The following is an 11,780-nucleotide window of genomic DNA, read 5'->3' as shown; positions in this document are numbered from 1 at the left end:
GAAAAAACTTCAAACTTTATGGCTGACTGCAGAGGCCACAACAAACCTAATGGTTTCTCTGGTGTCCCCCAGCCCTTGCTGGCCCCAGGGATTGATGGCATTTGTGCTCACTCAGCTCCATCTCCTCACAGCAGCACCATGGGGGTGCTGACTCCTGCTCTGCGCAGTGCAAACAGGGGCTCCTGAGCCAGTGCTGTCGTGTCTGTGCCTGCAAGGATGCGGCACCTGTGTGAGCTGGGGGAGAGGCCAGGGCTGCAGGAGCCTGGAGCCCCCAGGCCCTGCCCTGAGGTGTCAGCACTGCCCCAGCAATATCCATGGCCTTTCCCTGCTGCAGCCCCGATACTGCCACCCCCAGGGCTGTGCCCGGCCCCAAGAGCACTCAGGCCCTGCAGCAACACGCGGGGCAGGAGGGCAGTGGGGCAGTGGCACGGGAGCAGCACTGGCAACACCAAGTGCTGCTGCTGCTGGGCACAGCTGCTGTGCCAGCACTGATCTGCCCCAGCTCTGCACATAGATATTGCTGCTGCAGCTCCATAGAAGGGAACAAAAGGGGCATCTCTGGAGAAAACTTCGCTGGGAGAGAGAACCTTTGGTTCATTCAAAGCCACCAAGAGGCCAAATCTCCTTGACATCATCTCTGGGTCACAGTGAATGTGGAGTGAAACAAAATGAGAAATGGCACAAACAATGGCTTTTCTTTGTGGTCAATATTTTGGATGTAAACTAAGACAACCTCCAATATGAATAAATAAAAAAAAAAGTATAAAACATGCTTTTATTGCAAGTGGTTTTCAGAAAATGGCAAGCAATTTATGGTTTCTTAATCCATCCAGTCATCACTCTGCACATTGCAGCCTTGAGCTCCTGGTTCCTCAGGCTGTAGACGAGGGGGTTCAGGGCTGGAGGCACCACCGAGTACAGAACTGACAGGGACAGATCCATGGATGGGAAGGAGACAGAGGGGGGTTTCAAGTATGTAAATATAGCCGTGCTGGTAAAAAGGGAGACCACAGCCAGGTGAGGGAGGCAGGTGGAAAAGGCTTTGTGCTGTCCCTGCTCAGAGGGCATCCTCAGCACAGCCCTGAAGATCTGCACATAGGAGGAAACAATGAACACAAAACAACCAAATGATAAACAGATACCAACAACAATGAGCCCAAGTTCCCTGAGACAGGATTTGGAGCAGGAGAGCTTGAGGATCTGTGGGATTTCACAGAAGAACTGGCCCAGGGCATTGCCCTGGCACAGGGGCAGGGAAAATGTATTGGCTGTGTGCAGCAGAGCATGGAGAAAGCCACTGGCCCAGGCAGCTGTTGCCATGTTGGCACAAGCTCTGCTGCCCAGGAGGGTCCCGTAGTGCAGAGGTTTGCAGATGGACATGTAGCGGTCATAGCACATGACGGTCAGGAGATAGTACTCTGCTGAGAGGAAGAACAGAAAGAAAAAGATTTGTGCGGCACATCCAGAGTAGGAGATGTTCCTGGTGTCCCAGAGGGAATTGTGCATGGCTTTGGGCACAGTGGTGCAGATGCAGCCCAGGTCAGTGAGGGCCAGGTTGAGCAGGAAGAAGAACATGGGGGTGTGCAGGTGGTGGCCGCAGGCTACGGCGCTGATGATGAGGCCGTTGGCCAGGAGGGCAGCCAGGGAGATGCCCAGGAAGAGGCAGAAGTGCAGGAGCTGCAGCTGCCTAGTGTCTGCCAGTGCCAGCAGGAGGAAGTGGCTGACGGAGCTGCTGTTGGACATTTGCTGTGTCTTGGCTTGGGCATCTGTAAAAAAAGCAAACATGGAATAGTTCAGCTTGGAAAGACTTTAAATAACCCAGCCCATCTTGGTGGCACTTTCCCTCCACTACCTGCCCAGGGCTCTGCTGGCTGGAGCTGTCCCTGCCAGCAGCTGCTTCCCTGTGCCCAGGGCTGGACTCTGCCAGTGCTGCCTGAGCCCAGCCCAGCCCTGGGGGCTCAGCTCTGCCTTGCACACCCCTCCCAGCACAGGGCACTGCCCAGGGCCAGCTCAGCCTCTGCAGAATTGTGATGGCAATGTCAGAGCATCCCTGAGGATGCTGGAAAAGCAATGCAGATGATGTATTTAAGGGGTCCTCTGCTGATTTTTGAGATCTGACTAATTTTTGAGATCTGAGGAATTCTCTTAGTTTTTTTATCATCCTGAAGTGAGATAGCATTAGCAGTGTGAAATTTCCCATCCAGGCAACCCAGAGCAGTAGATTAAAAGAGAAGTATTTTCCATTTGCACAGCTTCTTCCTGGCAGTGCTCCCTGTAAAATCCCTTTGGAAATCTTCTGGATTTAAATGTCCTGCTGGGAGTAGTCCTGAACAATGCAGCATCCTCACCACAAAAAGAGAACACTTCCAAGCCTTAGCAGCTGTATCCTTCCATCCAGACCCTGTCCCCCAGAGCTGTGGGCAGCTCCCAGGGCTGGCTGAGAGCTGTCCCTGGCATGCAGCAGAGTCCCTGCCCCAGCAGAGGACCCTGGGCTGCAGGACCCTGCTCTGCAGCACAGCCCTGGACACCCCTGGCTGCTCTAGATGAGAGAATCAGAGAATGTACTCACAGAGTCTGTAGGCATTGGGATTTTCCAGCTTTAGAAGATCACTGCAGGAGCTGCAGCTGCCTTGTCCTGCAGCCAGAGGCTTCCTGTGTCAAGGGCTGGGAGTGATTCTGCCCCAATCACTCGTGAACACCTTCCCAGCCCTGACTGATTGAAGCTCTCTGTGCCTCTGTGCTGTACCTGGGGTGGCTCCAGGCAGTGCCCTCAGCCCAGCTTGTCTGGGAGAGGAGCTGCTCCTCCGCAGAAATGTCTTTTTGAAGCTCTTCTTGGTTGTCAGGATTGCCCTCTGTGCCAGGAGCTCGGCCCAATTGAGCAGCACAGACAGAGCACAAGTAGTTTAATGACCTTCTCAGGGCTTTGGTGCTGTTTACATCAGACTCAGTCCCTCAGAGTATGCTCAAAAAACTTCTCAAGAACTCAAAGTGAGTTTTAAAATCCAAAGTTTCTTGAAGTTTTAATGGGTCCCACTGGGGGATATGATTGAGGAAATGTCCCCAGGTTCCAGTGAGTGTAGAACACTGGTGGCAGTGATGACCGGAGGGGACAAACAAGGGAAAGGTGTCTCTGATGCTGAGCAAACCTGGATGTGTAGACTGACATGTCCACATAAGCTACTGAGTTATCCCACATTGGACCTGAGATCTGAAAAAAATGATGCCCACTTTAACACCAAATTAGTGTTAAGAAGCCTTAGTCTGATATTTTGGAGATTTGGTTACAGCAGGGCCTCACAGAACCAAGGAGTCACCTGTAACCCTATGAAACCTCAAGGAACAAAGGGACCTTTTGACACTGTGGGGCTGCATGGAACCAACATCCGTTTTGTCTGAGTGGGGCCGTATGGCATCTGTGGTTACTTGTGACACTGGGAAACCTCATGGAACAAAAGTACTTTGTGACAGAGAAAGGCCTCATGGAACCAAGGGGCCATTGTGACACTGTGGGGCCACATGGAACCAATGGTCCATTGTTATACTGCAGATCCAAGGAGGCCATGGTGACACTATGGAATCTCCTGCAGCCATGGGTGCACTGTGACACTGATGGGCCCCACAGAACCAAGAAGTCCATTAGTGACACTGCACAACCTCATGGAACAAGGGGACCATGTTATACTACAGAATCTTGTGGGACAAAGGGTCCATGGTGACACAGCAGAACTGTTGCTGAGAATATGAAAGCTCATGGAACTAGAAGTCCATTGTGATCAAAGGACCATTGTGACACTGTAGGGCACCATGGATCCAAGGGATCATTGTGACACTGTTCCTCGTGGGGCCTCAAGGGACCACAGGCATCATTTTGAATCTGCTGGGCCACATGGTCCCATAGGGCCAGTGTGAAACAGCAGGGCTTTGTGAAACCAAATTTACAGAGCCTTGTGCAACCATAATCTCCTGAGGTAACTCAGGGCTCCCTCCCACCTCTGGGGCCCTTGCCTATAGTTTTGGGCTAACCCTGAATGTTTGAGTGCCCCCTGACAGCTCCCCCACCACAAAGGGTCATGTGTGTCCATGTTGACTAAAGGATGCAACAGTGGCCATTATCTTTTCCCAGCCCATCCAGGAGAGTCGGGACACCTGGGTGCTCCAAACATTACCTGGACATCCCCAGAAATCACCTGAATACACCTGGGTAGCCCCCAGTATATCCTGGATCATGGCAAAAATCACCTGGATACACCTGGGTACCTCTTGGATCACTGGGTCACCCAAAACCCCTAAGGCCCCCCAAAACTTGTGTCCCGAAAATCCTCATTGCTTTGACTGGGTGGACCTGGTGTCCGTAAATTCCCATTGACTTCAATGGCTAAACCCAGTGCCCCTAAAATTTTGTTGCTAAAATTCTCGATTTTGGCTTCAGAATTCCCAGAATTTGAACTGAAAATGGAGATTTTTGGGCTTATCTGGGGGCACAGCTCCAACACATGTCACAGATGTGGGATCAGGGATTCGAAATTGGCTTCCAGGAATTCATCCAGGACTCCCACAGAATCAGCATCATGATCCTGGAAGGGACATTCCTGGAATTGAGCCCAACATTTCCCCCAGAATTACCCAAATTGTCCCATTTTAGCACCAAAGTTCCACAAAAGTCCTGTTGAATTCAATGGATAGACTAGGTGTCCCTAAATCCACCTAGACTTAAACAGGGTAGACCTGGTGTCTCTAAATCCCTATTGAGTTATTTTGGGTAGACCTGGTATCTTGGAATCTCTATTGATTTGAATTGGCAGGCTTGATACCCAAAATATGCCTGTCAGAACATCATTATAACAAAAGATGAGCAACTGAGAGACATTGTAAAAGACAGTTTATTGCTTTATTGCACCAGTCTCATAGAACGGTGAGACATTAAAAGTGTTACGCCGAATGCCATAATATCAGAAGCCATCTCATTCTTAGTTACAATGCCTTAGACTAGTTTTTTAGCCAATCACATATTTCTATGAACTTTGCTAACATCTTTTATCACCAATCATTAATTGCTTTCTTCCCATGGCTTTGCTGCCATGTAAATTTTTCAACTAATGATAAAGCACTTCACAAACTTGTAATGATACATCTTAAACTTCCAACTAACTAACTAACCAACTAACTAACTAACACCACCCTGTCACCCAGACCATGGCACTCAGTGCCACATCCAGTCTATGCTGAAACTATTCCTGGGACAGTGATTCATTCACCTCCCTGGGAAGCCCATTCAAATGCCCAGTCACTTTCTTTGTGAAGAGTATTTATTAATGTCCAGCCTAAACCTTCTTTGGGGCAGCTTTAAATCTGTGTCCTCTTGTCCTGTCACTGTTCCCTGGGGAAAGAGCCCAACTCCACCTGACTGTACCCTCCTGTCAGGGAGTTGTCGAGGGTGATCAGATCTCCTCTGAGTATCCTGCAGGATAAACATCCCCAACTCTCTCAGCTGCTCCTCACAGGACTTGTGTTCCAGATCCCTCACCAGCCTTGTAGCCTTTCTCTGGACACTCTCCAGCTCCTCCATGTCCTTCCTATATTGGGGGCCCAGAAGTGCACACAGCACTTGAGGTGCTGCCCAGCCACTGCTGAGCCCAGGGGAAGAATCACTGTCCTACTCCTGCTGGTTGCACTGTTCCTGGTCCACAGGAGTCTGAGGGATTGGATCAGGGAAATGGTGAGGAGGAGATGGGGATGGGGCCAAAGTGTGATTGACTGACCATCATGATTTTCATATATATTCAGACTGCATTAGAAGGTGCTGGGGGTCAATATCAGTTGGACAGTTCTTATATCCATCTATAAACAGGAAAAGAACCAGGAGAAATCACTTCTCTCGGCATTGTTTTCAATATAGTGTATTCACTTGGAATACACTTTTGAAATCTATCCAGTTAACCACCAAAGATTTGAAAACTTAAGTTATCCTCAGGAGCTTTTCTTATGGATGTTTTTAACAGATGTTTATGAGCCTTTGTCACTGAATTCTGGAACTGAAGAGCTCAAGAAAGAAGAGGCCTCTGGAGTAGTAAAATTCATCAGCATCCACCAAGTGGCTGAGGATCCATCCTCATCAGAGCAGGAATGATGGAGCAGAAATAGGAACAGGTGATGCACTGGTCACCCACTGACTGATCACACCCACTGACCTTACCCACTGATGACATCCCACTGACCACCCAAATGACCATACCTCCAATGATCACACCCACTGACCATAACCACTACACACACTCACTGACCACACCAACATCCTCCTAACCATTGCCAACACCCCACTGACCACACCCACTGACCACCCCAATGACAAATATTGTCGACCACACCCTGCTGACCAACCCAATGACAACCCCTCCGAAAATACTGAGCACATGCAGTCCTGATTCTTTCTGCTCTCTCCTCTAAGTTATTTGAAATCCCCCTTCTCCAATAGCTCAAACAGCTGGCTGCTTCCTTCTTCTATTGACCAGACAGAAATTCCATAAATAAACCCTTGTATCTCAAATACTGAAAGTTAAACTACAAGGGGAGCCTTACAATTCATTTTTCCAAGCTGGCGCCATTCCCAGTCTTTTTCAAAAATATCCAAATTCTCTGGCTTTAAACCTTAACCACAGACTGGACTCACTATCTCGAACTGATCATGTGCTACAACCCAAATATAGCCTCTCAGGAGTTCCAGGGCACACCTGGGGCACATAGGTCTCCGTTTATTAGATATACAATGCCATCTCTTGTTGCACCCTCTACAGAGGAGAAGGACCCAACTTGGTTGTCACCCTGGTCCACAATGAATAACTGTCCACCCACACAAAAAACAAGGAGTGACCCTTATTAGTCCCCAGAGTTGTGGGTTTCTGAAATTATTCTCAACTGGTGGTAATTCCAAGTCAAAAGCCAAATAATTACTTGTTCGAAGATAGCCCTTTCAGAAACTGTCTAGGAAACTCCCAAGCGATGAGCACCCGTTAATTCTTGATGATTAAGATAACCAGAGCCATCAGGAAAGCTACATCTGAATGCCAGCTTCCCATCAACCGAGATCTGCATTCACCAAATTCATCATTTCCCAGACATGGTTTTGTCCAGCCCAATGCAGAGAAAGACTACATGAATATGTGCAACAACAAAAAGAAAGACCTCTGCTCCAGGCTATGAAAAGCTGTATAAAAACTGGACTGACCAAGGCGGCTTTGTGAGCACTGGGGGATCTGATGCGACAGAGGTTGGATCAGAGTGTGCTCACCCGGCACAGATCCCGGGCTCAGCGCTGTCCCTTTTTGATTGTGGGTAAGGAGGACCGTATTTCAGTCACAAAATAAATTACCGCTAATTCTAATTATATTTAATTCAGCTTAATCTCGTTTATAACACCTTCATCTACAGCCTGAGGAATCAGGAGCTTGAGGATGCTCTGAGGAATATGACCACTCGGTGTTTCCAGAAACAATCAAGTGCCTGTTTGTTTCTGCATAGCATTCAGAATGGAACTCATTACAGGCTGCCCAGACTGCTTAGTTCCATGTGTTTCTATTTGGTGTGTTCTACTTTTCCCTTTTTTTTTTTTTTCTTTTTAATTTTTCATAGTATTTTCCATAAAGGGATGCCTTTAGTCACAGTATTGCAACATCAGTATCTACAGTGCTTGTGTTCAGCACAGACAGTAAGGAGCCATGATCATTGTGCATTGAGGTAAAATAAAGTGTCCTGCTCTGCCCTGTGTGACCAGGGTGCTTCCCCAGCCCTTCTCTGTCTCTGCAAGGGCAGTGCCTGTGAGCAGAGGTGAAGGGACTCCCAGCACAGCAGCACAGTCAGGCACAATGGACCTGGCTCTCCCCACATCTGCTCTACCAAAATCCACCCTCTCCTTCCTCTCCTTGCCAGCCATTCTGTGGTTGTAAGGCCGCAGTGCTCTGGCAGCTTGGTCGCTGTCCTGCTGCATGTCCCTGCTGTGAGCACAAGAAAAAACAGGCCATGGGCACTGCTCGGACACAGCTGGGCTCCAGCACAGCAGCTCCACCAGCAAAGGCATCTCCTGAGGGAAGGGCAGGAAGGCTTTGTTCTCCTCCAGAGTCAGTCTCAGGAACAGGCACAAAGAACAGACTCTGAAGAGGCTCCTTGTGTTCCCTGTTCTCCCAGGTCTTAGTGGGATGAGGTCAGGGTCCCAGTGTGGCCATCAAGGGACTCAGGTCTGGGTCAGGTTTGGCTTGTTGGTGGCCAGCGCCCATCAGATGATGAATGGTCTGTGCTGAACCTTGCTGGGGCTCTGCAGCTTGTCCTAGGGCTGATGGCAGGGCAATGTTTGTCTGCAAAGCCTTGGGGCTTCCAGGAGTGCACAGGGGACCTGCAGGGACAGGGTGTGCCAGGGAGTAGAAGGGAGTGGAGATCATGGGGCAAAAGCCTGCCCATGGTGGAGTCATCCCAAGATCAAGGACTGAATGTCTGCTGTGACCAGAAGAGCTCTGAGCCCCAGGGACACAGCAGGCACAGGGAAAGGAGTCTGGCACTGAGGGCTCTGAACCCCAGGGACACAGCAGGCACAGGGAAAGGAGTCAGGCATTGAGTGCTCTAAGCATCAGACACCTTCCCCAGGAGGATGCAGGGCAGCCCCAAGGCCATCTGGCAGCCCTGGAACAAGGCAGGCTCCTCTGAGCCCCTCCACAGCCCCAGCAGAGCCTGTGTGGGAGGGGGTCAGTGCAGGGAGCACCATCAGCTGCCTCTGTGTCCCAGGCTGAGCAGCAGAGCCCAGCAGAGGCAGCCCAGGGCCCCGGGCAGCACAGCCCCCGTGCTCTGCAGAGCAGCAGCCCCAGCTCGGGCTCTGGGAGCAGGGCAGGGGCTGCAGCAGTGGCTGCTCAGGCCAGCACAGACGTGTTCCCCTGGCACAGGCTCTGTGGGCAGCTGGCATGTGCCAGGAGCAGAGCAGGAGCCCCTGGCGTGCAGAGGAGCCCTGGCAAGAGGCTGCCCTGTCCCTGGGGCAGCAGCAGCTGCCTGAGAAGCCCCGGGGCCAACTCTGCTGCTGTGCTGGGCAGGGGACTGGCCCTGGGGATGCAGGAGCTGCCTGAGCTGAGCATCTGCTGAGCATTCCAGACACAGAGAGGCTGTCTCTCACCTCCAGTGCCTCCAGTTAAGCCTGCAGGAGGCGACCCTGGCTGGCCACTATGCTTCAGCCCCCCTCACAGTTTACCCAGACAAGTCCAATGCTGTTCATGCCCAGCAGGGTCCCCTGTTCCCCTGGGTTCCCCCAATTCCAATAGGGCCACAGCTTCCACCAAGGATGTTCCACAAATCAACCCCAGAGCCTGACACAGGGACTAGCGGCCAGGGCTGTGTGACCAGGACATCAAGGACTGGGATCATCCAGGTCACTGGGGCCTGGTTTGGGTTCCCCAGGGCAGCAAAGATGTCTGTCAGCTGGAGCAGGGTGAGGGAAGGGCCTCCAGAATGGGGCTGGAGCCCTTTGGCTGTGGGGAGAGGCTGAGGGAGCTGGGCTTGTCCAGCCTGGAGCAGGGGAGGCTGAGGGGCTCCTCATCCCAGCAAGGACAGGAAGAGTTTAAATGAGTCAGGCTGGTTTCAGCATTTCCTCAACACCAAAAGCTGCATGGCTTACCTTTCTCCATCCACCACTGAAAGTTTTGCAAACAGGGCATTTTTGAAGCCATTTTCACCACACTCCAGGCAGAGCATCCTGATACAATACCTTGATGGTGTTTGTATCTATCATAGCATCATCTTTCTGATGCAAAAATCAATGAGTTAAGAGCTTAGCTGAGGAATAGAAGCCATACATATAATGATCAGAGTAGAAGCAATGTAGAAAGTTAATAATCAGTGGTTAAGCCAGTAGAGATAAGAAAATAAATCACTTGCTTGGCTTTGTTGTGTCAAGTTGGGCAGTTGGAATACTGTTGAAGTGAAGAAACCATAACTGCACCTGGGCCCTGCAACCAGCCAGAACCAGGCTGGGAACTTGAACTACGGTCAAAGGGCCCGAGAACCTCGGAACAAGGCCAAGGTGAAAAGCTGAAGGCAAGGAAGGCTCCCTGACTTCATCATTAGGAGACCTCTGACCCATTTCAAACACCCACTGGCCCATTTGAATGAAAGAACTGCGCAAGGACTGTGCAAAAGCACTTTGAGCTAATTTGAATAGAATGTGAGGGTATGGGGTGTTAGGTAATTCATATCCATAGGCATATTGGGTAACTAAATGAATATGTAAGATTTTGATGGAAAAAATAAGGCAAGAGCCATGGGTATTTTGCACATCCTTGTGGGAGATTTCTTCTGGGCTTGCCCAGCATTGTAATAAATATACTACTTTCTAACTTAAACTGGGTGGACAGTACTTTTTTCTCAATCAATTGGGGAGTTTGCCATGAGAAACTCTGGCTGCAAGAGCAACCTGGGCTATGGATGTCTCTGGGACCTTCCTGGAGGGACCTCCGGTCCCCAGCTGCTCATCATGGGGACAGACAAGACATGTTGCTGGACTGCAGATAAAACTGTACATTTAAAATTATGTGTATGCCTGTCAGATCTACACATGGCTAAAAGGCAGCTGACAAGACGCAGAAGACGTTCTGTGCTCAGCGCAAGCCTGGGCAGTTTTGTTTGCAATCATCAGGAAGGTGCAGTGGCCGGGTGAACTGGGCAAATGCTTGTTTATTGCTGCTATTTTAATCATTATTTTGATTGGGTCCTGCCTCTGTGAATGACTGTTTGTGTGACCGGTGAGATGTACTTAGGAAGAAGCAAGTGGGAGCTTGGATCTGTGTTTTCGTTTTGGGCAACTGAAATGGCTGGAGAAGAAAAAAGCGATTGGGTGATCGTTTGAAATTGCTGTATACTGTGTGCTGTGTTGACAAGAGGTGGATGCTTTCTCCCTTAATAAAGAGATACCCTTCCCTGCAGTGATTTTGACTTTTGGATTCGGGTTGTGTGTAGGGAATTTCTGTTTAAGGGGGTCGGCATTCCCTGTAACTCTCGGTGTTCGGGCTTAACCGGTCCCCTGCTGCCACTGGTCATTGTGTATTTTAGAGTAATATTACCACCTTTTGACAAAAGTTACAATAGCAGCAAACTGGTAATTTTTCCGTGTTTTCTGTGTTGTTACAGGATGGAACATATCGAACTTCCCCAAGGAGTTTAATAGTTTTGGACTGAGAAGAGTCTTCACAAGAAGGTCTGGACATTCAAGAGAGAAGAGGAATAGATTGCTTTTGTGGGTGTTATGAGGCTTTTGGGGCTTCTAGAAGTTGGCACTCTGCATGGTTACTGTTACAGTGCAAGATTTGTGAAAAACGTTGTTCCTCTGAGAGACGGCAATGTCTATGCCCTCAGTGTAAATCAAGACACCCTAACCAAGCTGATTTTGAACCTAAGATCCTAAAGTTTGTTTGTGGCAAATCGCATTCAATACCTGCAACTCAGGTATGTGTGTGGGAGAAAGATTGGGAAAGGACTGTGAGGCTGTGTGGAGAGAGATTTGGGTGGAAACAGGGTAAGACAAGAAGGAAGAGGTAATGAGTACAAGACAAAGCAAGGAGATTTCTAAGGCCAGTCCTTTAGCCTGTATTTTGACACACTGGAAAGAGTTAGTAGGGTATGGGGGCACTGTAAAATAGCAAAGTATGATCAACTTTCACAGACATATCCCTCAGCAGGATCCATTAAAACTTGAGGAAAATTTGGTGTTTCAATTTAACTTTGAACTCTTGAGAAGTTTCTTTAACACACTGTGG

At 49.5% G+C, this 11,780-nt stretch overlaps 1 protein-coding gene across 1 annotated transcript; it reads right to left on the bottom strand.

The window, feature by feature from the left end:
- Nucleotides 1-810: 810 nt before the first annotated feature.
- On the bottom strand, nt 811-1,743 carry LOC306816742 (olfactory receptor 14A16-like; the record flags this gene model as incomplete). Its single annotated transcript, XM_079333179.1, has 1 exon — nt 811-1,743. The coding sequence occupies one exon, from the start codon at nt 1,741-1,743 to the stop codon at nt 811-813; it is 933 nt and encodes a 310-aa protein (XP_079189305.1).
- Between the last annotated feature and the right edge of the window lie 10,037 nt (nt 1,744-11,780).

This window comes from Erithacus rubecula (assembly GCF_903797595.1).
Source record: "Erithacus rubecula genome assembly, contig: scaffold_866_arrow_ctg1, whole genome shotgun sequence".
Classification (NCBI taxonomy): Eukaryota; Metazoa; Chordata; class Aves; order Passeriformes; family Muscicapidae; genus Erithacus; species Erithacus rubecula.
Note: the sequence above shows the minus strand (reverse complement) of the source record. Positions and strands in the feature narration are given on the sequence as shown.